General features: G+C 49.3%; 2 protein-coding genes across 3 annotated transcripts in view; both read left to right on the forward strand.

Moving 5' to 3' along the window:
* KDM5B (lysine demethylase 5B) overlaps positions 1-1,185 on the forward strand; it is a 28,442-nt gene extending 27,257 nt beyond the window's left edge. For both annotated transcript variants that reach the window (NM_001031029.2, XM_046904138.1), the window contains exon 27: positions 275-1,185. In NM_001031029.2, coding sequence (NP_001026200.1) covers positions 275-412 — 138 coding nt within the window. In that variant the 3' untranslated portion in view covers positions 413-1,185. The remainder of the gene's footprint in view (positions 1-274) is intronic.
* Positions 1,186-1,875: 690 nt separating this feature from the next.
* IPO9 (importin 9) lies at positions 1,876-21,786 on the forward strand. The gene is made up of 24 exons (XM_015298721.4): positions 1,876-2,109; positions 4,009-4,070; positions 4,645-4,731; positions 5,237-5,438; positions 5,827-5,915; positions 6,167-6,253; positions 6,817-6,936; positions 8,011-8,111; positions 8,986-9,044; positions 9,554-9,705; positions 10,377-10,475; positions 10,610-10,716; positions 11,424-11,563; positions 11,980-12,139; positions 12,801-13,027; positions 13,242-13,390; positions 14,304-14,432; positions 15,049-15,324; positions 16,987-17,153; positions 18,305-18,438; positions 18,762-18,881; positions 19,400-19,501; positions 20,240-20,316; positions 20,697-21,786. The coding sequence occupies exons 1-24, from the start codon at positions 1,944-1,946 to the stop codon at positions 20,805-20,807; spliced, it is 3,123 nt and encodes a 1,040-aa protein (XP_015154207.2). The 5' UTR covers positions 1,876-1,943; the 3' UTR covers positions 20,808-21,786.
* The last annotated feature ends 389 nt before the right edge of the window (positions 21,787-22,175 follow it).

Consider the following 22,175-nt stretch of genomic DNA (forward strand, 5'->3'; position numbering starts at 1 on the left):
ATATGGGCACGGAGCTCCGCTGTGTCCGGCTGTGCTGGAAGATGGGGAAGGGCCACATTGCTGGGGCGTGAGGGGCTGTGGTGCGTTTCCATCCATAGCACTGCCCTGGGTGGGAGAGCTGTGATGGGGGGGGGGGGCAGCGTGTGGGTCCCACAGCTTCGCGGGAGCCGGGCTGCAGGGGGTGCCGCGTTCCCATTGGGATGAATGGGGTCGAACAGTGCCTCCTGGGTGTGTTTGTCCGCCTCTGAGCCGCAGCGCCTCCGTCCCTCCGCAGGTGGACTGGGTCCAATGCGACGGCAGCTGCAACCAGTGGTTCCACCAGGTGTGCGTGGGCATCTCCCCCGAGATGGCCGAGAAGGAGGATTACATCTGCGCCAGCTGCGCCGGGAAGGGCTCCCCGTACCGCAAGTGAGAGCGCCCGCAGAGCCTTCGGGACTGAGCGGAGAGCGGCGGAGTTTTCCACGGGGGCCGCAGGGGCTGTTTGGAGAACCGGGCTGCAAATGGTGCTACTCGTATCCTCACGGGATCATTTTCCAGAACTCGAACCCATTTTTGACACTTTTGTATTCTCCCTTTGATCTTTGTGGTTGTGGAGGTTTGCCGAGATGGCTGTTGGAGCCGGGGGGGGTCTCGGCCGCCCCCGAAGGCTCTGCTGTGGCCGTGCAGCTTTCCTGGTGCAGCTCTGGGATGTGCGGCGCTTCGGACCCCGCGTGGCGCACGGAGCCCACGGCGCGGGCTGTCCCACGCAGCCCCCTTTCCTCTGTTATCGACTCCTCGGAGACTTTTAGGTTTTGGGTTTTTGTTTTTTTTTTGGGTTTTTGTTCCCCCCTCCTCCCTCCCCCACTTTGTTTTCGGTAGGTTTAGGTTTATTTATCTGAGCAATAACTTCTATGTCTGGTTTCAGCGACTGGAATGGCAGCTGGGGACGGCGTGTTGCTTTAGCGGGGGGGCTGTACAGGAGGCGGGCGGCGGATGCTGGCGTGGCTGAGGGCCGGGATGTAGAAGACAGAAAAAAAAAAAAGGAAAAACCAACAACAACGACAAAAAAAAAAAAAAAAAAAAAAAAAAAGCTCTGTAAAGTAATTGCCACAGCTGTATTTTGGCTTTCTCCTTTTTTGGGTAGCTTGTATCAAACGTTGCAGTTTATATTGTGGAATAAACCCCTGGTTATGTTATAAAACGGAATGGTGCTGTCTGTAGAGGACTCATTGCCCTCCGCGCGCAGCCGCGGCCTCGCGGTGCATCCGAGCCCAAAGCCCGGGACGGAACCCGGTGTTGGCAAAGCGCTCCCAACATCGGGGCGGTCCGGGGGGGGCGGACACGCGCACTGACGCGGGCACGCGCACGGACTGCGCTCCGGGGTTGGGGTCCGGCGGACCCCGCGAGCCGCGCTGCGCACGAAGGACGGCGTTATGCATTACAGCCCAAAGCGGGCGATGTTCCGCGAGGAACGGCTGCGGGCGGGCTGGAAGGAAACACCGCCGTGCCCGCAATGAGAGGAGCGGCCGCGCGCGGCGCTGCTCTGCCCGGCGCGGTGATGGGAGCGCAGCTCCGGACCGACGGACGGACGGACGGACGCAGCGGCGCCCCGCACGGACCCGCACGTGTCCCTCCGCGGAAGCGGCGTTTGCGTGTCGGGAGGATCGGCGTCCCCTCGTCGCCACCGCCCGCCTCCGCGACGGAAGCGCCGCTGCGGGGTTCGACGGCTGCGGCCCTCGGGGGCGGTGCGGGACTGCGCCTCCGCCTCCGCCTCCGCCCCCCCCACGGCCCCGCCCACCGCGCGCACGGGGCGGCCCCGCTGCCGTTCGTCCTCCGCGCCGCCGGGGGGCGCTGCGCGCGGTGACGTCCCGACGCGGCGCGCGTGCGTGCGTGCGTGCGTTTGGCGCGCGGCGGCCCCGTATCCCGCGCGCGGCGGCGGCGGCGGAGCGGAGCGTGAGGGGGCGATGGCGGGCGCGGCGGCGGCGGGAGGGCCGGGGGGCGGCGGGCCGGGGCCGGTGGCGCAGGGCCTGAAGGAGGCGCTGGTGGAGACGCTGACGGGGATCCTGTGCCCGGTGCAGGCGGTGCGCGCCGCCGCCGAGGAGCAGGTGAAGGTGCTGGAGGTGACGGAGGGTGAGTGAGCGCCGGGCCGCACCGCGGGGCTGTGCGGGGAGCGGCGCTGTGGGGGCCCGCGGGGCCGTCCCGTGCGGCCGGGCAGGGAGCGGGCGGCGGGCGGCAGGCAGGGCCGCGGGGGGTGGAGCCGCCGCACCGGAGCCCGCGGGGCCGTTCGGGGCCCTCCCGCCGCCGTCCGCACGTGGGGCAGCGCCGCGCGGGGTCGCGGTGCGGAGTGGAGCGGGTTGAGCGCACGGCGGGGTCTGCGGGGTCTGCTCAGCCTCAAAGGGTTCTGCGGCGGTGCGAAGAGCCGCAGCGCTGTGCCTGGAGCTGCGTTCGCTGTGCGGCCTCACCTCGGGGGTCCCGCCGGGCCCTCCTGGCGCTTTGCCGCTCCTCTCGGTGGGTCTTCCCACGCTGAAGGGGTTCTTTGTGGTGCCTGAAGGTCTCTCAGCTCCCGGACTTCAGCTCAGAAGCGTCGTCAGAGGAACTTGATGGGAAAGAGAGGGGAGATGTGAGGCTGCGCCCGGCCCGGGGTAGCGCAGTGGTTGCTCCCTGTGAAGGGATGAAGGGAAGGCAGGTGGTGAGGTAGGAAGGTTCCCTGTGCTGATCTGTGTGTGTTGAGCCCTCTGTGGTGCCGCACACGGAGATGTGTTTGTTGCCACCGTGGCTGTTGGGCAGTTATTGGTGGTGGTGCAGCAGCACAGGGCTGGCAGTGCTGTGTGGGATTAGGATGTGCAGAACACGGCAGAGCTGTGCTCTGTGGATAAAGGAAATCCAGGGACGAGGAATGGAGTCAGAATAACACGAGTTGGGAGGGACCCGAGAGCAGCACTGAGTCCGATCCCCATCGTCTACACCTTCACTTGTCACTGCTGTACAGATATCCCAGAGTAACTTTGCACTTCGCTGCTGTCCCCCCCAGGACCTCACGGCTCTGCTGCGGGGTGGTTTAACACCTTCACCTGGGGAGGCTCTCCAGGCTGCTCCCATGGAGCTGCGCGTGGCCCCAAACCGGAGGGGATGGGAGAGGATCAGACTGTGTGGGTCAGCAGTGCTGTCCTCAGTGAGGGCTGCCAGGTTTTGGAACATGTTGTCCGGAGAAGCTTTGCTGATTCCAAACTTGAATGGAAGGGCCAAAACCTGACTAGAAAATACTCCGATCAACCTGGTTTGATCCTGCTGATGCTGCCTCGGCACAAGGCTGGGCTGGAGACTTGCTGGGGTCTCTTCATCTGCATTACTTTGTGCTGTTGGGAGTCAGGGAGCGCGGGAGGAACGAATTGTATCCTCCTTGTGGATGCCAAGAGGAGGAGCAAGAGCAGCATTGTGTTTGCCAGCACTGTGCTGTTGTGGGAAAGAAATATAGATCACGTGAATCAGGAGTGCTGTAAAGTGCTAGAAAGAAACCAGAAATGTGCTGTCATTAAGCATGTTTTAAAGATAGAACACTGAAAGTAAAAACGAGGGCAATGCAGTCATTAAATTCATGGAGTCCCAGAATGGTTTGAGTTGGAAGGGGGCCTTAAAGGCCATCTGGTCCCACTCCCCACCATGCGTGGGGACACCCACAGCCCCGGCAGTGCTCACAGCCCTGCGCTGACCCGGAGGGGAGCAGTTACAGCTGCAGCTCAGGGGAGGTTAAGCCCAGTACCTCTCAGAGTGCGCTTGTTGTTAACCTGGGTTGCAACATTTTTACTGTGAGGGAAAGAAGTGAGATGCTGAGACAACAAATGAAGTTTGTGCAGGGAGCTCAGGGGGGAATGAATGCAGTGATTCATTTGAGAAGCTCTGTGCTGGAATTGTCTTCTCCTTCCCACGTATGAGTCACGCCGTTGGCATTGTGTCTTCCTCCAAAAATCTTGGTGAGTTTCTCTGTGTGGGAATGAAAGTTCTGATACAAACATTTGTTTTGTGTTGCAGAGTTCGGTGTCCATTTGGCAGAGCTGACGGTGGACCCGCAGGGAGCGCTGGCCATCCGGCAGGTGAGCTCACACTCATGGGCAGCACTGCAGTTCGTGGGGCGTCCTGCTGCGTCCCGGGGGAGCCAGGGGTGGTTTTCCTTTGTCCCTCCATTTTCCCTTTGGTTTCTGTGGGTTTGTCACTTCCTTCAGCATATCCAGGTGTGCTGACCTTCCCTTTCTTGAAAGCAGTGCTTTTTGGGCCTGCTCAGCCTGCTGCTGGGCAGTGTGGTGCTGGCTGTGTGCGGTGGGCACCAGCAGCAGAAGTCCTCTCTGCCACAGCTTTTCCTGTCAGTGTTTTCCTCCTTGAAAAGGAGGTTTAGGTTCCGTGTTCCTGTGGTTACGATGTGGTCCATACCTCGTGCTATGAGGTGAGAAATAGCGGCCTTCCTGTGTTAGTGCTGTGTAGGCTGTCACTGTGCAAGGAGTGGCCGTCAGTTCAGCTTTTTACTGCCGTGGCTGTTTCAGCAGTTTGATAAAGATGTGCATTTTGGTAAACACAGTGTGATGGGATGGGGGGCTGAGCAAACAGGCTGGGGGTGGTGCTTGCTGTGCTTGTGAGATTTGTTCCTAATTTGTGACCTCTCTTCTAATGCAGCTGGCATCTGTCATTTTGAAACAGTATGTGGAAACTCACTGGTGTTCTCAGTCAGAAAAGTTTAGACCTCCAGAGACCACAGAGAGGGTAAGGCTTTGCTTCGTGTTTCCGGATTTAAGATGCTTTATCCATCAAGAATATTAACTGGTTCCCTGAAATAGATCTTGGGAGCGCTGTCCTTTTTCCTTTGGTCCCTTCGGGGCTGGGTGCCCGGTTCTCCTTCACCCAGATCTTCCAAAGAGGGCAAACACAGGCCCTGACATTGGAACCAGCATTTATCTCAACGAGCCCTGGGGGTCCCCCATCCATGTCTGCATCCCATCTCGTTGCAGCTCTGAGCTGGGGAGGGCGGTTGCTGTGTGCCTGCCTGAGAGTTCTGTGTGAGGAGAGCGCTGCGTTACAACACACCCAACAGCTTTCCTTAAAAAGAAACACAGAATGCAGTCTGCAAGGTTTAGTCGCCTCCTAAGCGTTCATTTTGTAATCCTGATGTTGAAGTTGTATCAGGATACAGTCGCAGATACGATAACTTGGATTGAGTAGCTTGTCCTATGACTGGGGATGTTTTCCTAAATGCTGTGGTTCTCTACAGGCAAAAGTTGCTATTAGAGAGCTCCTACCCAATGGGCTGAGAGAATCCATCAGCAAAGTGCGCTCGAGTGTTGCCTATGCAGTGTCAGCAATAGCCCACTGGGACTGGCCCGAAGCCTGGCCTGAGCTCTTCAACCTCCTGATGGAGATGCTGGTTAGTGGAGATGTGAACGTGGTGCATGGAGCCATGAGAGTGCTGACAGGTACGTGTACACAGCAAGGCTGCCCAAGGAGGTGCTGTAGGCTTTTCTTTATCCAAGCATTCTGTCCCTTTGTTCTGCAAATTGAGCTAGAACTTGCTGCTGCTGCTGTGCAGGGCAGGATGCCTTCTGGTTGCGCTGGGAGCTGCGGAAGCACAGTGTCAGGCTCTGTGCTGAGGGCTGCAGCACCACAGGAGCTCTGTAACTCCCTGCTCTCAGATATCTGCCGTTTTCAGCATGACATTTGTCTGCAGTCCCTCAGGGATTGCCATGGGTAGGACAGCCAGCGCTGCTCTGGGCAAGCATGAAGCAACGCATTTCCCAGCATTCTCTATGTTGTTGTTATGGGTTTGTTTTCCTCTAAGAAGTTCCCTTGTTTTCTGTTCTGCAGAGTTTACGCGGGAAGTGACGGACACGCAGATGCCACATGTTGCTCCTGTTATTCTTCCAGAGATGTACAAAATCTTCACAATGGCTGAGGTATATCTTCACTCTTAAATGGGTACTGAGTTGCATTGGTGGGAGTGTTCTTGGAGCAGAGAAACAGCAGATGTGAAGGTTGAACTGTGCCAGGGTAAGACTTACAGTATTTCCTCTGTGCTGTGATCATTCGTGACAGCAAACGTTTCAACCGAGATGTTGAAGCCAATAATGAAACAAAAGGGAATCAAATAAAGCAGAAAAAAATACCTGTTTACAATGTCTGGTATTCCCTGTCTGCTGTTCTGCAGGTGTATGGTATTCGCACCAGGTCGCGTGCAGTGGAGATATTTACCACGTGTGCCCATATGATCTGTAACATGGAGGAACTGGAAAAGGCAAGAGTTTAACCTACCCTACAACACGTATTGATTGGAAACGAAGTGAGGCTCTAAATCATCGTTAACGTGAAAATGAAACGTAGGAGAATTCCATGGTGCCAGGTGTAACCTGGAGGAGGGGGTGTAATCTGCTCGCAGAGTGGCTGGCTGCCTGGTTTATGTGCACGCCGTGATGCTGTGCTTGGTTTCCATAACTGAGTTTAGCAGACGTGCAGGGACAGCCTGGAGAGAGGGGCTCAGCCCGGGGAGGAGGTGGGGACCGCCCCTTTGCTTGGAAATCCCTGCAGGAGCTTCCAGTGGCCAGGGGGATGTCAGGTGGCTGTAAACGCGTATGGATCTCCTGTCCAGCCCTGGGCAGACATTTCCAGATGTGCTTTGACATTTGGAACAACATTGCTGCCTTTTCCTCGGAGGACTCACAGCAGTGCTCCTCAGCCCAGCTGTTGGTTCTCTACTGACATCACTTGTTTGGCTGAGCAGAGGGTGGCCCTTTGCTTTGCTGTCAGACACAGAGATCTGTTACCTGGAACTCACCTCTGCTTGCACTGATGTTTAACCAGGGTGCAGCCAAAGTCCTGATATTCCCTGTGGTGCAGCAGTTCACGGAGGCCTTTGTTCAGGCCCTGCAGATGCCTGACGGACCCACATCAGACAGTGGATTTAAGATGGAAGTCCTGAAAGTAAGTTGGTTAACACTGATAGGAAATGACCAAATACAGAAACACTGCCAGGTGTGCTGGGAAAGAGAGGTCGAGTGTTGTGTGTTGCTTCTCCTGACACTGCCTGTGTTATGAGCTGTGAAGCTTTCTGGCTCCCAGTGCCGTGCAGTTTTGATACAGAATTGTGCCTGCACTGAAGATGTGCGTGGTGAGCTCCATAGGGATGTGTCGTGCACTATTGGGTGATAGGGTGCAGGTTTGTGAAGGTGGACAGCTGAGGCCCATTCAGCTGTGTTCCTTGAAGAAAATCATAATGCAGAGTTACTGTAAACTAGCATGAAGTTTTTCATAATGATTAGCTTTGCTCCTGAGCCAAGAAATTAAATGCTGGAAGGTGCAGGAGGATGCTGTTGTGGTGTTGAAAGGAGCAGCTGTTAAGTTCCATGTTGTGGAACTGGTTTTTGTGGTCCTGATAGAGGCAGCAGCACTGTGTTACTGCATCCCATCACTTCCCCTGCTGCTGCCTCTCCTCAGTGAGGGGTGCAGTGCTGTAGAAGCAGCAGGAGCCAGTGATGGATGGTAGCAGCTCTCTGTGAGGGGAGCAGTGTTCTGGCTTGGTGCTCAGGGCAACCAATGGCTTTGTCACTTATGGCTTCTAAACTAATGATAGCAATTTTCTAAGGCAGAAGGATTTCAGGTGTAAGACCTATAAATTGCCTTTCCTTCCAGGAAAGTGTGTTTTGTAGTCAATGTAATGCAGAAATGTGAGAACTCAAGGGACTGATTAAGCCAGCTCTGCAGATAAGATGATTACAGGAGCTCCTGAAGTGCAGGGGCAATGGGAGAGAGAATGGAGACGTTTTTGGTAATACATTTTCAACTAGCTGCAAGCTCCCATCTTTTTTTTTCTTCTCTCTCAGTGAAGTACTGAGAAGTAAATGACAGAAAGATGTCTTTCTTTTCTTCCCTATCTCTTGAGAGCAGTCCCAGCAGGACTTGGGATTAACTGCATTGGTAATGGAAGTGCAGCCCATGAGCTGGGTTTTGGTGGTGTTCCCCGGTTTCCCTTCTGATCACTGATCTTTGTCCTTCCAGGCTGTGACAGCATTGGTGAAGAACTACCCAAAGCACATGGTGTCCTCAATGCAGCAGATCCTGCCCATTGTGTGGAATACCCTTACAGAAAGTGCTGCCTTATATCCTTTGCAGTGAATGCTTTTAACTGGAGTAGAACAAGAAAACTACCTTGTGCCCAATAAGGACTTGAACATGGCTGAAGACTGTTAGACCATGACCAGCAATGCAGGAATCTGTTGTATAGATTCTGTGGGTATCTCAGGTGGGCTCCATGAGGTTCCTTTGGCCTGAGTCAGTTAGGATAAACGATGGGAGCACCCACACTGTGCTGGCTGCAGAACTGTGGCCGACTTCTGCATTCTCTCTGGTGCTCTTCAGTGAAAATTGTCTTCTGAAAGCAATTCCTGGTAGTGATGTAAAGGCTTCAAAAGAGAACCTACCTTATCCCTTGCTGCAGCAGTAATGACTGGTTACGTTTGCTGCTGAAGCTGAATTCGATTTGCCTTTTAAATGTTATCACATAGTCATTACTTTGCTGAGCAATCTGCAATGTTAAAAAGATGTTCTGCTGGTGGTTTTCATGGTACATGCAAACTGGTACATGCAAAGCCAGGTCTTCCACATCTGCTCCAGGTTAACTTTGTGCTGCTGTGGCTCCTCACCATTGGGAGCACTGAGGTGTAGAAAGAGCTCCTTGTGCCCTGGGAAGGCTGAGTCTGAGTGGTTCCATTGTGGTAGTGCTGTAGTGTGGGTGAACCTTTGGGTTTCCGTGGAGAATTTGGTGTGTGCCAATGGAGTTGTCCAGGGTTGCTGTCAGCTGATGGAGAAGTGGTTTCTGCAGCTGGGCAGGAATTCCCAGGGCTCATCTTCTGTTCAAAACACAGCACTGTGTGTAACCCATGTTCCCTAAGAAAGCACAGTCGTTATTAGGAATTGTAATTCCTGTTAGATGCATCTTCTTAGAAATATGCATGTTTACTTAACTCCATCTACCTATGTGAGAACAGAAGTAAATTATACAGAAGAGGTGGAGGATCCTGTGGATTCTGATGGTAAGAACTTGTTGAGCTGCACTTCTGAGTCCTCTTCTGAAGAGGAATGGACTTACCTAAATGTTACTGTTGTCAAAACAGTTGCAGAAACACCTCAGGAGTTCATGCTTAATGTACATTTACAGTGTTGGAAAGAAGTGATGGATGCTGTTCTAAGTTTCATGTGGCTGTGATCAGTGAAGCTGCATAACTTAAGGTTTCTAACGACTCAAGGAGTGAGTTTTGCAGCAATTTTGAGGTAAAACTGATGGGACAAAAGAAAACCAAGCAGGTTTTATTTTGGGCTTGATCAATTTTAGTGAGGGGTGTGCAGTGATGTGGGAGGAGAGCAGAAGGTGATCAAGTCAGAGTCCTCCCAGGGCTGCTGCTGCCCTTGCTGGTCCAGGAGCAAGAACAGCCATTACCCCATCAGACAGCCTAACAGTCTGTAATTGTATTTGACACCTGCTTATACTTCTGTGTATGTTAGCATTTGGAGTCATGGTCCTTTTTTTCGCTTCTTTGTCCAGGTGAAGTATTGGGATTTGAAAATCTGGTGTTCAGCATATTTGAGTTTGTTCATGCCTTGTTGGAAAACAACAAATTTAAGAGCACAGTGAAGAAGGCTTTGCCAGAGCTGATCTACTACATCCTTCTTTACATGCAGATCACAGAGGAGCAGGTGAGCAAGTTTGTCTTGTGTAGGAAGTAAATGAGATAAGAGATTTAAACCAATTAATGTCCAAGGAAGTGTTTCAGTGCATGGAAGCTGCTGTAAGCTAATGTGGTTACGTAGGGGTGTGGTTTAGTGGGCAGTTCTGTTGGTAGGTGGGCAGCTGGGCTAGATAGTCTTAAAGGTCATTTGCAACCTTTATGGTTCTGTGCTGTTCCATCAATTAATCATGACATCCAAGTGTTCTTATCGGTGGTACCACGTGTGCAGTGGTGAAGGAATGTGTTGTGAAAAGGAAGGTTACCAAACTGAAATGGATAGCCACACTACAGGATTGTGCAAGTGGTGGTACATTGGTTTTATGGTTATTCTTTGTGCTTCCAGGTCTCCCAACCCTGAAAGCCATCTTCTGTTTGTCTTGTTTAGGTAGGCATGCATAAAAACAAGCATGCTGTTAAAGCTTCATCTGCTTCTGCCTTTCCTCATCTATAAATAAAGCTGTGTAGCATTGATTTCAGCTCAGTCATGAGTTTGTGAAACTGATTTCAAATGAGGGGCAGAGGAGCAAGATGGGCTCAGGACAGACAGAGAGGGCCTCTTCTTTTCAAAGGTCACTGCAACAGCATGTAAGAATCATCACTGTTATGCTCCCTTTCCTTCTTGTCTCCTTTCTGTTTCAGATAAAGGTTTGGACTGCAAATCCTCAGCAGTTTGTGGAGGATGAAGATGATGATACTTTCTCCTATACAGTGAGGATTGCTGCTCAAGATCTGTTGCTGGTATGAAAAATATCCCATGTTTAGAAGCAACCAAAGAATGAGAACAATCCGTTTAGCTTCATGTTGAGTGTTTGGAGGAAAGCCCACCTTTAAAAGTCTGTACAACTAAACATGGATTATTCCCTTCTGCACAGGCTGTGGCTGCTGATTTCCAGAATGAGAGTGCAAGTGCTTTGGCTGCAGCAGCTACGAGGCACTTACAGGAAGCTGAGCAGGCCAAGAACAGTGGTGCTGAGCACTGGTGAGGAGATGGGACAGCAGGGAGCTGCAGTGGTGGGTTCTGTAGCATGAGGGCAACACAAGTCAATCATATGTTGTTTTTGTGGCACTGCTGCTGATGGGCGAGGATGAAATCTGAGAACTGATTAGGAGAAGAAAAGGAGAGTGGGGTATTTCTCAAGCCAGGTGCAGAAACCTTCCTGTGGAAGCCCTTCACCAGGTGTCTGTCCCAGGCTCCTTCCTTCTCCACCCTGTCTGACTGTTCCTTAAAGCGTGTCATTGTGAAGTGTTTGTTACATGTGATCCAAAGGGACAGCAGCAGAACCTTCACTTTCTGCTCAGTTAAGTGGGCTCAGAATTTCTCTCAGTGCTCCTGCACATAGGATAGTCAACTGAGGTGCAGTTGGAGACTGCAGAACAAATCCTTTAATCCTTCAGAACAGTCTGTTTATTTATTTATTTGGTGGGGGGGGGAGTGGTACAAGCAGCAGCATTTTTTTTTAACCAAAAATGTGGAAAGGGATTGAGAGTGCAGCCTGTCCTGGGGGAGATTCCGAGTCCCCACATTGCAGAGTTTTGTGAATGTTCAGTTGTTTTTGCTTTGGGATCAAGCAGGTAATCGGGTCAGCTTAGAGAAAAAGATCTGAATGGTTTTTCTTCAAATTCTTGATTTATTTATTGGGGTGGTGGTGGGCAGAAAAGCCTAAAAGCATCTGGATTCTTCTACAGGTGGAAAATACACGAAGCTTGTATGCTGGCCCTGGGCTCTGTGAAGTCCATTATTACAGACAGTGTGAAGAACGGCCGGATACATTTTGATATGCATGGCTTCCTGACCAACGTTGTTCTTGCAGACCTCAACCTTTCAGGTATGCCAGCCCTGGCTGTTGGTCGAGCTGCTGCTGAGTGCCACAGCTTGGAAACTTCTTACAAGTTTAAGTGTCTGTGGTGTGCATGTACTGTTGTGCAGTGCCAACATCCCGTTTTCTTGAAGCTGAGGCTGATGCTGATCACAGCAGATAAACCCAAATAGTACTCGTGGTGAGGAGGATCCTGTTACTGGGAGCTCTGTGTGCTTCTGCTTTCTGTACTGTGATACATCAGCAAGCAAAAGGGTCAGATTTCAAAATCCTTGCAAATAATTAAACTTTGAGAAATTATTTATCATTGAATGACTTTCCTGCTGGGATGGCAAAGCTTTGGGTGATGAATGGAAGCAGCTCTGACTTGGAATTCATGAAACTCACTCTGAAATGGCTGTTCTGTTTGTTCTGCTTCATTTCAGTGTCCCCTTTTCTCCTGGGCCGGGCTCTCTGGGCCGCCAGCCGCTTCACAGTGGCCATGTCCCCAGAGCTCATCCAGCAGTTCCTGCAAGCCACGGTCAGCGGTCTGCATGAAACCCAGCCGCCTTCTGTCCGAATCTCTGCAGTCAGAGCTATATGGGGGTAAGCAAAGATACTCCAAAGCTCAGGGATCTGTGTTAGAAATTACATTTTTAAAGCTTGTACGTCAAAATATTTCTGTACAGACTGTGGAAGTAATGGAATGGAATGATCTAATATCAGCATAAAAAGTTGAATTGAGCAGGTTCCAAGCGGAGCAACTCTGAGGAGTTAGAAGTTGAGGTTCAAGGTTATGTACAGTACAATATTATAGCAGATACAGTCCCAGATAGAAGCAGAAGTAGATGGTGATGACAAGCATGGGGATGAAACCATGGTTAGTGCTGTGCAGGCACAAGTATGGCTCTAACAGAGCATGTCTTTGTGGGACACATCAGGGCAATAAAGAATGTGGTTGGTTTCTTTCCCCAAGTTACAAGAAGAGAAAGGGAAGATCTGCTATGTAGATTCAAAAGTGAAATGAAAACTGGAAATGAGTTATTTAAACACACACACCCCCTCCCCCAAACCAACTTGTCTTCCACTTGCACTGAGATGGTGATGAATAAAGGCAGGGAATTACTGTGTGTACTGATGGGGAGAAGTGCTAAAGGAGTCAACTTACAGAGGAATGGTGGGATGGGATATCCATTTATATATAATCCAGTATTACATATATAAAACACCTCAGTACGTTCTGTGTGTATTTTTGTATCCTGTCTAGCTACTGTGACCAGCTGAAGATCTCTGAGAGCACCCATGTGTTGCAGCCTTTCCTTCCCAGCATCCTTGATGGTCTGATCCATTTGGCAACGCAGTTCAGCTCGGAGGTGCTCAACCTGGTGATGGAGACACTGTGCATTGTCTGCACGGTGGACCCAGCATTTACAGCAAGTGTGGAGAACAAGATCTGCCCCTTCACCATCGCAATCTTTCTGAAGTACAGCAATGGTACGTGTTCGGGTCACACTGTCAGGCATGGTTGGTTTTGCTAATGGATCCTGATCAGGATTGTGCTGAACATGTAATAAATCATAATTGAATGAACGTTGATTTGTACTGTAAAGCTAGAAGGGAAGGTGCTGCATTGCCAGTTTGAAATAGTGGCAGCAAAAATTGAGATGTTTGTTAGTATGTTTTAGTAAATGGTGCTTTCTCTCTCCAGATCCAGTTGTTGCTTCTCTTGCCCAAGATATCTTTAAGGAGCTAGCTCAGATAGAAGCCTGCCAGGGTCCAATGCAGATGAGGCTAATACCAACTCTTGTCAGCATCATGCAGGCCCCTGCTGACAAGATCCCAGCAGGGCTTTGTGCAGTAAGTGCTATAGTGATACCTGGTCTGAGCTGGGGCTGATTCCATGTTCTTTAACATTAAAAGGATGGCTGCTCTGTAACAAGTAGGAAGGTTGCTTTAAACTGCTTTTGAACAATAACTTCAGTGTTTGGTAGATTTGTCCTTGTGGAGAGAAGGCGAACTGCAGGTGGGGGGAGATGTTTCCAAAAGTAATGTGTTCTGTGGACTTCCTCTGCTCCCTGCAGTATATCCCCAGCTGTTCTGCTGTGATGTAATCAAGTTTCACCAGGGACAGTCTCTCCTGTATGGTGGAGTGTTCTCCAGCAGAATACATAACTATTCCTTGTGGGTTTTGCTGAGATTTTTTTCTGACTTATACGTCACATGTATAAATTGCTGGAGGTAAACTGTACACGTTTCTTGTTTCTCTAAAAAGTCCACTTAGAAAAGATTGAGCATTAACTCTGTAGAATGACTGTATGGAATTAAGCCCATAAATATCTTAATCAAAATGTTTATAGTCTGCATATTGATTGGTATTGCTGTAACAATCACTAATAGGTGATTAAAATAAATACAGATCAGGATAAAATGGAACAAGTCAGCCAGAACAGTTCTCTGGTTGCAGTGATCACTGTGTCAGGATAACATACGTCCCTGTGGAGCTGTTTACCTCATTGAGTGGTTTTATACCACTCTTAATGTTTGAACTGCCTTGGGAACTTCACAGTGCACAGCGCTGTGTGCCCATGGCAGTTACAGTGGCTCTGGATGCATGACTTAAAATAAGTAAAATATTGCTGTGTGTAACATCAAGATGGGATGGTAGTACTGGGTCACATCTCTCCTGTTCATGACTGTGCTGCTTGCAATGCTGACTTTGTGTACTGTGGCTGTTGTTGTGACAGTGCTTTTGTTTGTGGTTTCCTTTCAGACTTCTATTGATATATTAACCACAGTTGTGAGGAACACCAAACCTCCTCTGTCCCAGCTCCTGATCTGCCAGGCATTCCCTGCAGTGGCTCAGTGCAGCTTGAACACAGATGACAATGCTACCATGCAGGTAATGCTGTAGGGAGTGGTAAGAGCTGCAGGGACAGGCAAATTTGAGAGAAGTGACCAAATGAGACAGTTGGCAAAGCCTTCGAGGGAGCCCAGGCTTTGCTTGCCATAATAGCTGTATCATCAGCTCCTCGGGAGGCTCTACTGCCTCCAGTCTGTCATTAAAGCATTGCTGCTCAGAGACCTGCAGTGACTTCTGCTGGGATCATTCTGTAATTTGGTGGATCAGAGTGAATATACTGGCAGCCTTGACCTGTTTTTTGTTTTTTTTTTTTTCCTGTTAGTGCTCTGGAGCACATAAAACCTCACTGCTTTTCTTCCCCTATCATAATACTTGTGACATCTAGGAATGGCAGAGGCTGTCTGCAAGGAAAGCTCTCAGGCATGACGAAGCAGAACCTCCTGCATCTTGCTTCCTGCCTTTTTCTTGTGCACACATTTAAGTGGGAAGGGGAGGATAAACTTCTTTTGGTTGATTCAGATGCTGAATGGAAGGGAGAGCAACGATTCAGCTCGCAGGAGTAGTGCTGATCTGAGCTGTGCTTGTTAGCAGCTCTGCTGTTACCTGATGGTGGCTTCAGAAAGGGAAATTCTAACAGCGTATCTTTCTCTTGCAGAATGGTGGTGAGTGTCTGCGTGCGTATGTCTCAGTGGCATTGGAGCAGATTGCACAGTGGCATGATGAGCAAGGCCACAATGGGTTGTGGTATGTGATGCAGGTGGTGAGCCAGCTTCTGGATCCAAGGACCTCAGAGTTCACTGCTGCCTTTGTGGGCAGGCTGGTCTCCACTTTAATTTCCAAAGCAGGGAGTGAGCTGGGAGAGAACTTGGACCAGATCCTGAGAGCCATCCTGAGCAAAATGCAACAAGCAGAGACACTCAGTGTAATGCAGGTGAGTGGAGAGGAGCCCAGGAGGGTGGGAAGAAGTGTTAGAAAAAGAAACTTGGATTAAAAATAAAAACAAAAGTGTGTGCCTGATGGTTTATGGGTTATGTACTCAGAGGTTCTGCATACCCTGTGAAGCAGTCAGGAAATGGCCTGCTCTGTTCATCCAGTGTTATCTGGATTACCAGGTAAGCCAGGCTCTTGTTGGCTAAACTTTAATGCACCTTAAGTAATCTCATGACCTTTTGCTTGCAAGGACTGAACCTTTAGAGAGCACCTTCATTAGGGGTGTTGTGGCAAGGACATGCCTTTGAGTGTGTCTGTGTGAATAGCTTGGAACTGAGACCAGATGAGCTGTAGGAGATGGGAGATGTAGTTGGCCTGCATCAGGACAGAGGTCAGATGAGAGCATCACGGTCTCCACTGGCCTTGGTCTCCTTTTAGTGGTGTGGTTTGTAGAATGCTTTCATCTCAGTAGTGTTAATTCTCTTTCTTGTCTGTGCCCTTAAAGTTCAGCATCTGCTGATGCCTGCCCTGCTTCCTGAGCAGCAGCTGTGGGAAGGCACTGTGCTGCCAGGACCCCACCTCTGCCCTCGGTGAAGAACCTGGCCGAGAATCATCTGTTCTTACCCTTTTATTTTGGGTATCTCTCTGATTTGTAGTGGTGCGTTTTTTCAAACCAGTACACAGTGAGTCATGAGGGCCACTCAAATAGCAGCACAGAGTTCATCTCCAGGCTTTGATATTTTTTTTTTTTCAGTTTTTCCCCCTTGGAAACACTGTTCATTCATAGCTATGCAAAATGGCTCTCACTTTGGCTATTTTGGGCTTTAAAAGATGCAGAAGCTTAAATCTGAACTAGTGACATGAAGCCCCTGCAGCTGTGGAAGAGAACAAACCCCCGGTGATGTTGAATTTCTCCTCTGTCTCAGCCTGAGATGAGTCTCTGCAGTGGAACAGCTTTCCCCTGAGGAAGCCCCCGGAGGTGCCCTCAGCTTAGAGGCTGACATTTCGTCCTGGTCTGTAGGGGCAGGACTGTAAATCTGTGTCTTGTAAATACCTTCCTAAAGCTTGCGGTTCTTTCCCTAAAACTTGCAGTTTAAAATTCAGAGCAGGAGAAGTGCTGCTGCATTACTGTGTGATGGCTGGGAGACATGTAGTGGTGATGGAATGCCCCCGGGGTGGAGAATATGGCTGTGGACGTGCAACTTCTGTGCCTTATAAGGCATGGTGAGCATTCTGAGCTCTTTGTGCACAGGGCTGTGTGTACAGCATTGGACCAGTGAGCAGACATGGGTACCTGCACTGCCTGCCTTTGCCATGTGATGTTTTTGGTGGTCAGAAGCCTCTGCAGACTCTCATTTATTGTTTTTTTTTCCAATTGTTTTTTAATCTCTGCATTAGGAAGATTTACTGATTTGGGGCATGGGTGTGAGTAAATGGATTCCTGACTTGTTTTTTGTGGGTTAAATATTGCTGCTGATGGTAGCAGTATCCTTTCTTGCATTTGTAGCACACTGTATCTTGCAGATGGTTTTACTTTCTTTTCCTCTTGGGGTCGGTAAGCACCATCTCCGTTCCTACAGGGCACTCCATTTCTTGAATATTTGATAAAACATTTTCAGCTACTAAATAATGTACAGCTCATGTTTCCTTTTTTCCCTGGCAGTCCTTGATTATGGTGTTTGCTCATTTGGTTCACTCACAACTGGAACCACTCCTCGAGTTCCTGTGCAGTCTCCCCGGACCAACAGGCAAGCCTGCCCTGGAGTTTGTGATGGCTGAATGGATGAGCAGACAGCACCTGTTCTATGGGCAGTATGAAGGCAAAGTCAGGTAGGATGCTCTGTAAGCTGCACCCGTGCCTTAATCGCAGCTGACTGATCATCCCCTTGCAATTAAACATGCTGTGTGTGAGGGAAGGGGGAGCTGGTTCACACTTGTAGTGCTGCACCCACATTGAGCAAAATGAATTATTTTCCTGCGCTGTCAGCTCGGTTCAGGAGAGCTGTGGTAATTGGAGCAATCCCTGATGTTCCTCTGAGTGCTGCTACTGCTGCCCTGTGTTCTGTGCTGGAATGGGGGCACCCGGGTGGGAAGGGGCGTCTCAAGTGAGCATGGGACTGGTTGTGACATTACAGTTACATGAGCAGGATGAGAATTGTTTCTGGACATGAAATTCTCATTATAAACTGCAGTAGAAGGTCAGGGCATTGTAGAGGGTTTTCTAAGAGAATTTCATCATTTCTCATTGATTTAATGAGCCAGTGAAGTAAATGAGAAGATGTTTGAGAGATAAATGTCAAAACGATCGTGCAGGATGGAGGCAGTCTGATGGGTACTCAGCACTGCTTGCAGTTGTGCTTGGTCTGTTGTGTTGCTCAGAGCAGTGATTCCTCCCATTTTGGATGAGCTGAGAGCTCTCTGCAGGGTGTTGTGAGGCCGTGGGGGTCAGCCAGCACTGCAGCTGACAGGGAGAGCAAAGTGAAGTCTGTTGTACAGCACTGTGTCTGTATCATCCATTACCATGGTTTGTGTGCAGGTGATTTGGCAGTGCTGTGCTCTGTTCTAGGCCCCATTTCAGGGTTATTTACAGCAAAGGAGCTCACAGTGCATTAGAAATTGCTGGATGCTTTCTGAGTAATGAAGAGAAGGAATGCCTTTGCAGAAGAGACCCGGGGAAATGGAAGTTAGTAAAAGGAAAACAAATAGCTCACACCGAGTAAGCTGAGTAACTTGCACCAAATAACCCCTCTGTGTTCTCAGTCCCCATCCCTGCGGACGGTGGGTTGAAGAAGTGGCTGTTTCGCATCTTAGTGTAAAACAGGAGAAGCTGGAGAACGCTGCAGTGCTTGTTCTTGGTGGCAGTGGATCAGAAGGGGCACCTGAGGGCTGCTCAGGGACGTTCCCCACGTCCATCCGGCTGGGTGAGCCAGGCAGTGCAGGGGGAATTCCCATCCCTAATTGTCCCACTCTCTGCTCCCCAGCTCAGTAGCACTGTGTAAACTCCTGCAGTATGGCATCAACACAGATGACAAACGGCTTCAGGACATCAGAGTAAAGGGAGAAGAAATATTTAATATGGATGAGGGAATACGGACGCGATCAAAGTCGGCCAAAAGTAAGTCATGATTTTGCTGCCTTACCTTTTTTTTCTGTTAGTGGATGCTATGAAAGGCCTCACATAGCAGATCGTGCAGAGCTGTGGGAGGAATTTCCCAGAGAAGGTGCAGGTTGGTTTTTTAAAACTCATCCAGCATGTATGTGATGTATGTTGGTACATGGACCAGCTCGGGTATCGCCTGGTCCAATGGTCATTGCTAGCATTTGAGCACCTAAATTAGTGCTCCCAGCTCTTAACTTGACAGGATCTTTCCTTCTGTAATTAGAGACAAACAATTTTCATTAAAAGTAATATGAATGTATCTTGTTCCTCTCTTACAGATCCTGAACGCTGGACAAACATTCCTTTGCTAGTAAAAATCTTAAAATTAATAATAAATGAACTCTCTAATGCAATGGAAGCAAACGCATCTAGACAGACCACTACAGATTGGAGTCAAGGTGAAACACTGCGATTGATTTTTCTCTTTAATGGCTCAAATCTAGTCTGTAATCTCTTCAGAACCCTTCATAGTAATAAGAAACTGACAATAATAACTATTACACTATTACACCTGTAATTAGAACCACAGAATCTTTGGAGTTGGAAGGGATACTTAAAAGTCACTTAGTCAAGTCTAGACTTCCCTGCAATGAACTGGTGTATGTAGTTAAACAAAGGTTTAAATGGTAATTCAGAGGTGTATTCTTATACCTGGAAATTATCTGGAAATGGTAGTCTTACACATGGAGTTGTACATGGAAGTCGGGATCTGGCCTTACACCAGGAGAATTATCCTTGCTTTGGTGTGTCTGGTTCTTGTTTCTTCCTCCTGAGGGACAGTAATGGCTGCAGGTGTCTCCCTTTGCCCCTGCAGAGCAAGGCTTTCTGCAAAACAACTGTTCAGCCTCTGCATAGTAACTGGCAGGCCGGGCATCTTGGTGTTGTTTATGTCTAGAAACTTGTGTTTTCTGAACAGATGATTCAAACGATATGTGGGAAGACCAGGAAGAGGATGAGGATGAAGATGAAGGCTTAGCAGGACAGTTCTTATCAGATATTCTTTCCACAAACAAGTATGGTAAGTCACAGCTTTTTAGTGCTTACTCAGAGCTAAAACAGAGCGGATGACATTCTGGTCTAAGTTTTCTTTCCTTGATAGCAGCGCAACAGAAATGAGAGGCAAAGGGAAGGAAATGTCACAGTGGGGTTTTGTTTCAGACAGGAGAGTTTGAATGCTGCGCAGGCTTCATGCTGCTGTGAGGTACAGGCAGGTGTTCCTCTTAAGGGAACGTTTGTGTCAGAGGTGTAGGTGTGAGCTGGGAATGGCAGTGTCAGCAGTGGGTGAACGTGCTTGTGGAGTGGTCTCGAAAAAGAGGTGATGCATAAAGAAAATGGAGCACATATAATATTCTTCCTTTCCTCTTCAGTTTGCACACAGTCTTAGGAAAGAGAGCCTTACAGGCTAACGCAGTAAGGGAGACTGCTTACTTAGCACAGAACTGGAAGTGTGTCACCCTGACATAAGATTAGGGCTGAGATAATGGTGCACAGAACAAACCCGCTCACCCGGTATCCCATGTGTGCTCATCTCAGCCCTGTGTTCCCTGGGACTCCCACTTGGACCCTTCATGTGTCAGGGTGCAGTTCTGTTTCTAACCATGAGAGTTCAGGAGCAGACATGCTGGGTGCAGAACTGTTTGCACAGCAGCACTGAAGCTACATGTGGGTTGTTGGGTTTCAACAAGAGTCCAGTAGAACGCTCCCTGACATGTTTTGCTCTGTTTGTTGTTAAAACGTGCTGCCTTGCCTCTGACAGATGAGGATTACTATGAAGATGATGAAGAGGACGATCCAGATGCATTAAAGGACCCTCTTTACCAAATAGATCTCCAGGTGATGCTCTGGAATGAGGGTTTTTTTTTTCATTTTAATCAAGTAATGCCTGGAGCTGTTTTACCTCATTGTATGTATAACTTGTGAATGAACAAAACTTTCTCAAGCAGAGGGAGGTGAGATTTCTATCCATGAGCTTTGCAGCTTTTTGCTGAAATCAGCAGCAGAGTGGAGATTGGAGCTCACATAATTCCCTGTCACTGCCCTGTGCCATGCTTTGTTCCTCCTTGTGAGCTCCCTCTGAGCCCTTCCCCTCTGTGCCCCCCCCCTGCAGTCCCTGTGTGTTATTTGGTATGTGCTCACGTCTATGTCTCAATGCAGGGTAGAAGCAGGGTTTCCCAGGAGGTGATGCTGACTGCTGCTTTCTGTCTCCTTTGCAGGCGTATCTCACTGACTTCCTGTGTCAGTTTGCACAGCAGCCCTGCTATGCCATGTTTTCAGACCATCTCAATGAGAATGAAAAGCGAGTGCTGCAGGCCATTGGCATATAAACCCACCCAAGAGAGCACACTGACCATATCTGAACCATGTTTCTTGGCTTATTCCGTGTTTTATGATTAAACATAAAACATTCTCCGGTGCCCACCTGCTCATCAGAGGTGGATGATGGCCTCGTGGCGACGTATTGAGCCTCATCTTAACAAATCTGCTAAGGGAAGGAATACTAAGGAAGCAGCAAAGATGGAAGTCTATTGAGCTTTGCACATTGGTCTCACCATGGGAGCACTTTCATTTTCCACAGTAACTTTCCAGGAAGTTCTTAGAAAAAAAGAAAAATGTGTCCTTAATATTTTTAAAAGCAAACTGTCTCTGCCTGTGAAGAGGCACTTAACTGAGTTTCACACAGCATAGCCGGACTGAGAAAGGAATGGGGTCACTCACAGATTGCTTGGACATATCTCGAGAAATTCGGAAGGGTGTTCCTCTTCACACTGGTGTAACACACACAGGGTCAGCATCTCAGTCTTACAGTAGGACTTCTTTTTATAGAACCATGGACTCGTATCAGAGATGCCTGAACAGTATAGAACCTTTGCAGGAGTCTGGATGGGAAGCCGAGACAACAAACCAGAGCATACCTTCTTTCCTCTTGTGGACGGGGCTTTGTTGCTCACATTTACTGCCTGGTCCCACGGGAGCAGTTCTGTACCAATGCTTTGGTGTGCTCATGCTGAGGGGAGCTACCACTGTTCTGTTCCTGTGCCATGTGGCTGCTGAAGGCGTCGGATTTATGGAGCACAGAGAGCCACTGTTTTGGGGGAAGAAAAGCGACTGTACTTAACAGATGTGCTCCATGACAGCCACTCGGAACTACTTTGCTTCCTTCACACTCCTGTGTGTATTTTTATAGGGTGGTAAAATAACGTTTGCGAATTGATTTACCCGTAAGAACGGCGTGATGTATCTCACAACACCTCTCTGCCTTTGGTTCCCCGTTGGGGAAGATGAAAATAAAACTATTGAAATGTACACCGGTATCCTTCTTGTAGAACAGACATAAGAGGAAATGGCGCTCCCAGAGTCGCTTTTTCAGATGTATTTCTCCATAGGAAACCTTCCATGTGTGCTGCCTGAGGATGCTGGGATGTTGCACAGGAGTCAACAGAACAGAAAGGGAGTCCTGTAATGGACGCACCTGCTTAGAAGGAAAAGGCTGAGCCATTATAGAGGTTCCTTTCTTAAGAAAGGCACTTGCTGTTCCTTTGTGGAGTGATGCTTTGAGCTGTATCTAAAAACCTCCGAGGAGATGCAGTAATTGTGTATCCTACTGCTCTGATTTAGAGTGCAGCTTTCCAGGCTTTTACCGGGAGGGGATGACAGATTAAGTCCTTACCAGACAAAGATGGCACAACCTGTGG

Source organism: Gallus gallus, chromosome 26 (genome assembly GCF_016699485.2).
Source record: "Gallus gallus isolate bGalGal1 chromosome 26, bGalGal1.mat.broiler.GRCg7b, whole genome shotgun sequence".
Classification (NCBI taxonomy): Eukaryota; Metazoa; Chordata; class Aves; order Galliformes; family Phasianidae; genus Gallus; species Gallus gallus.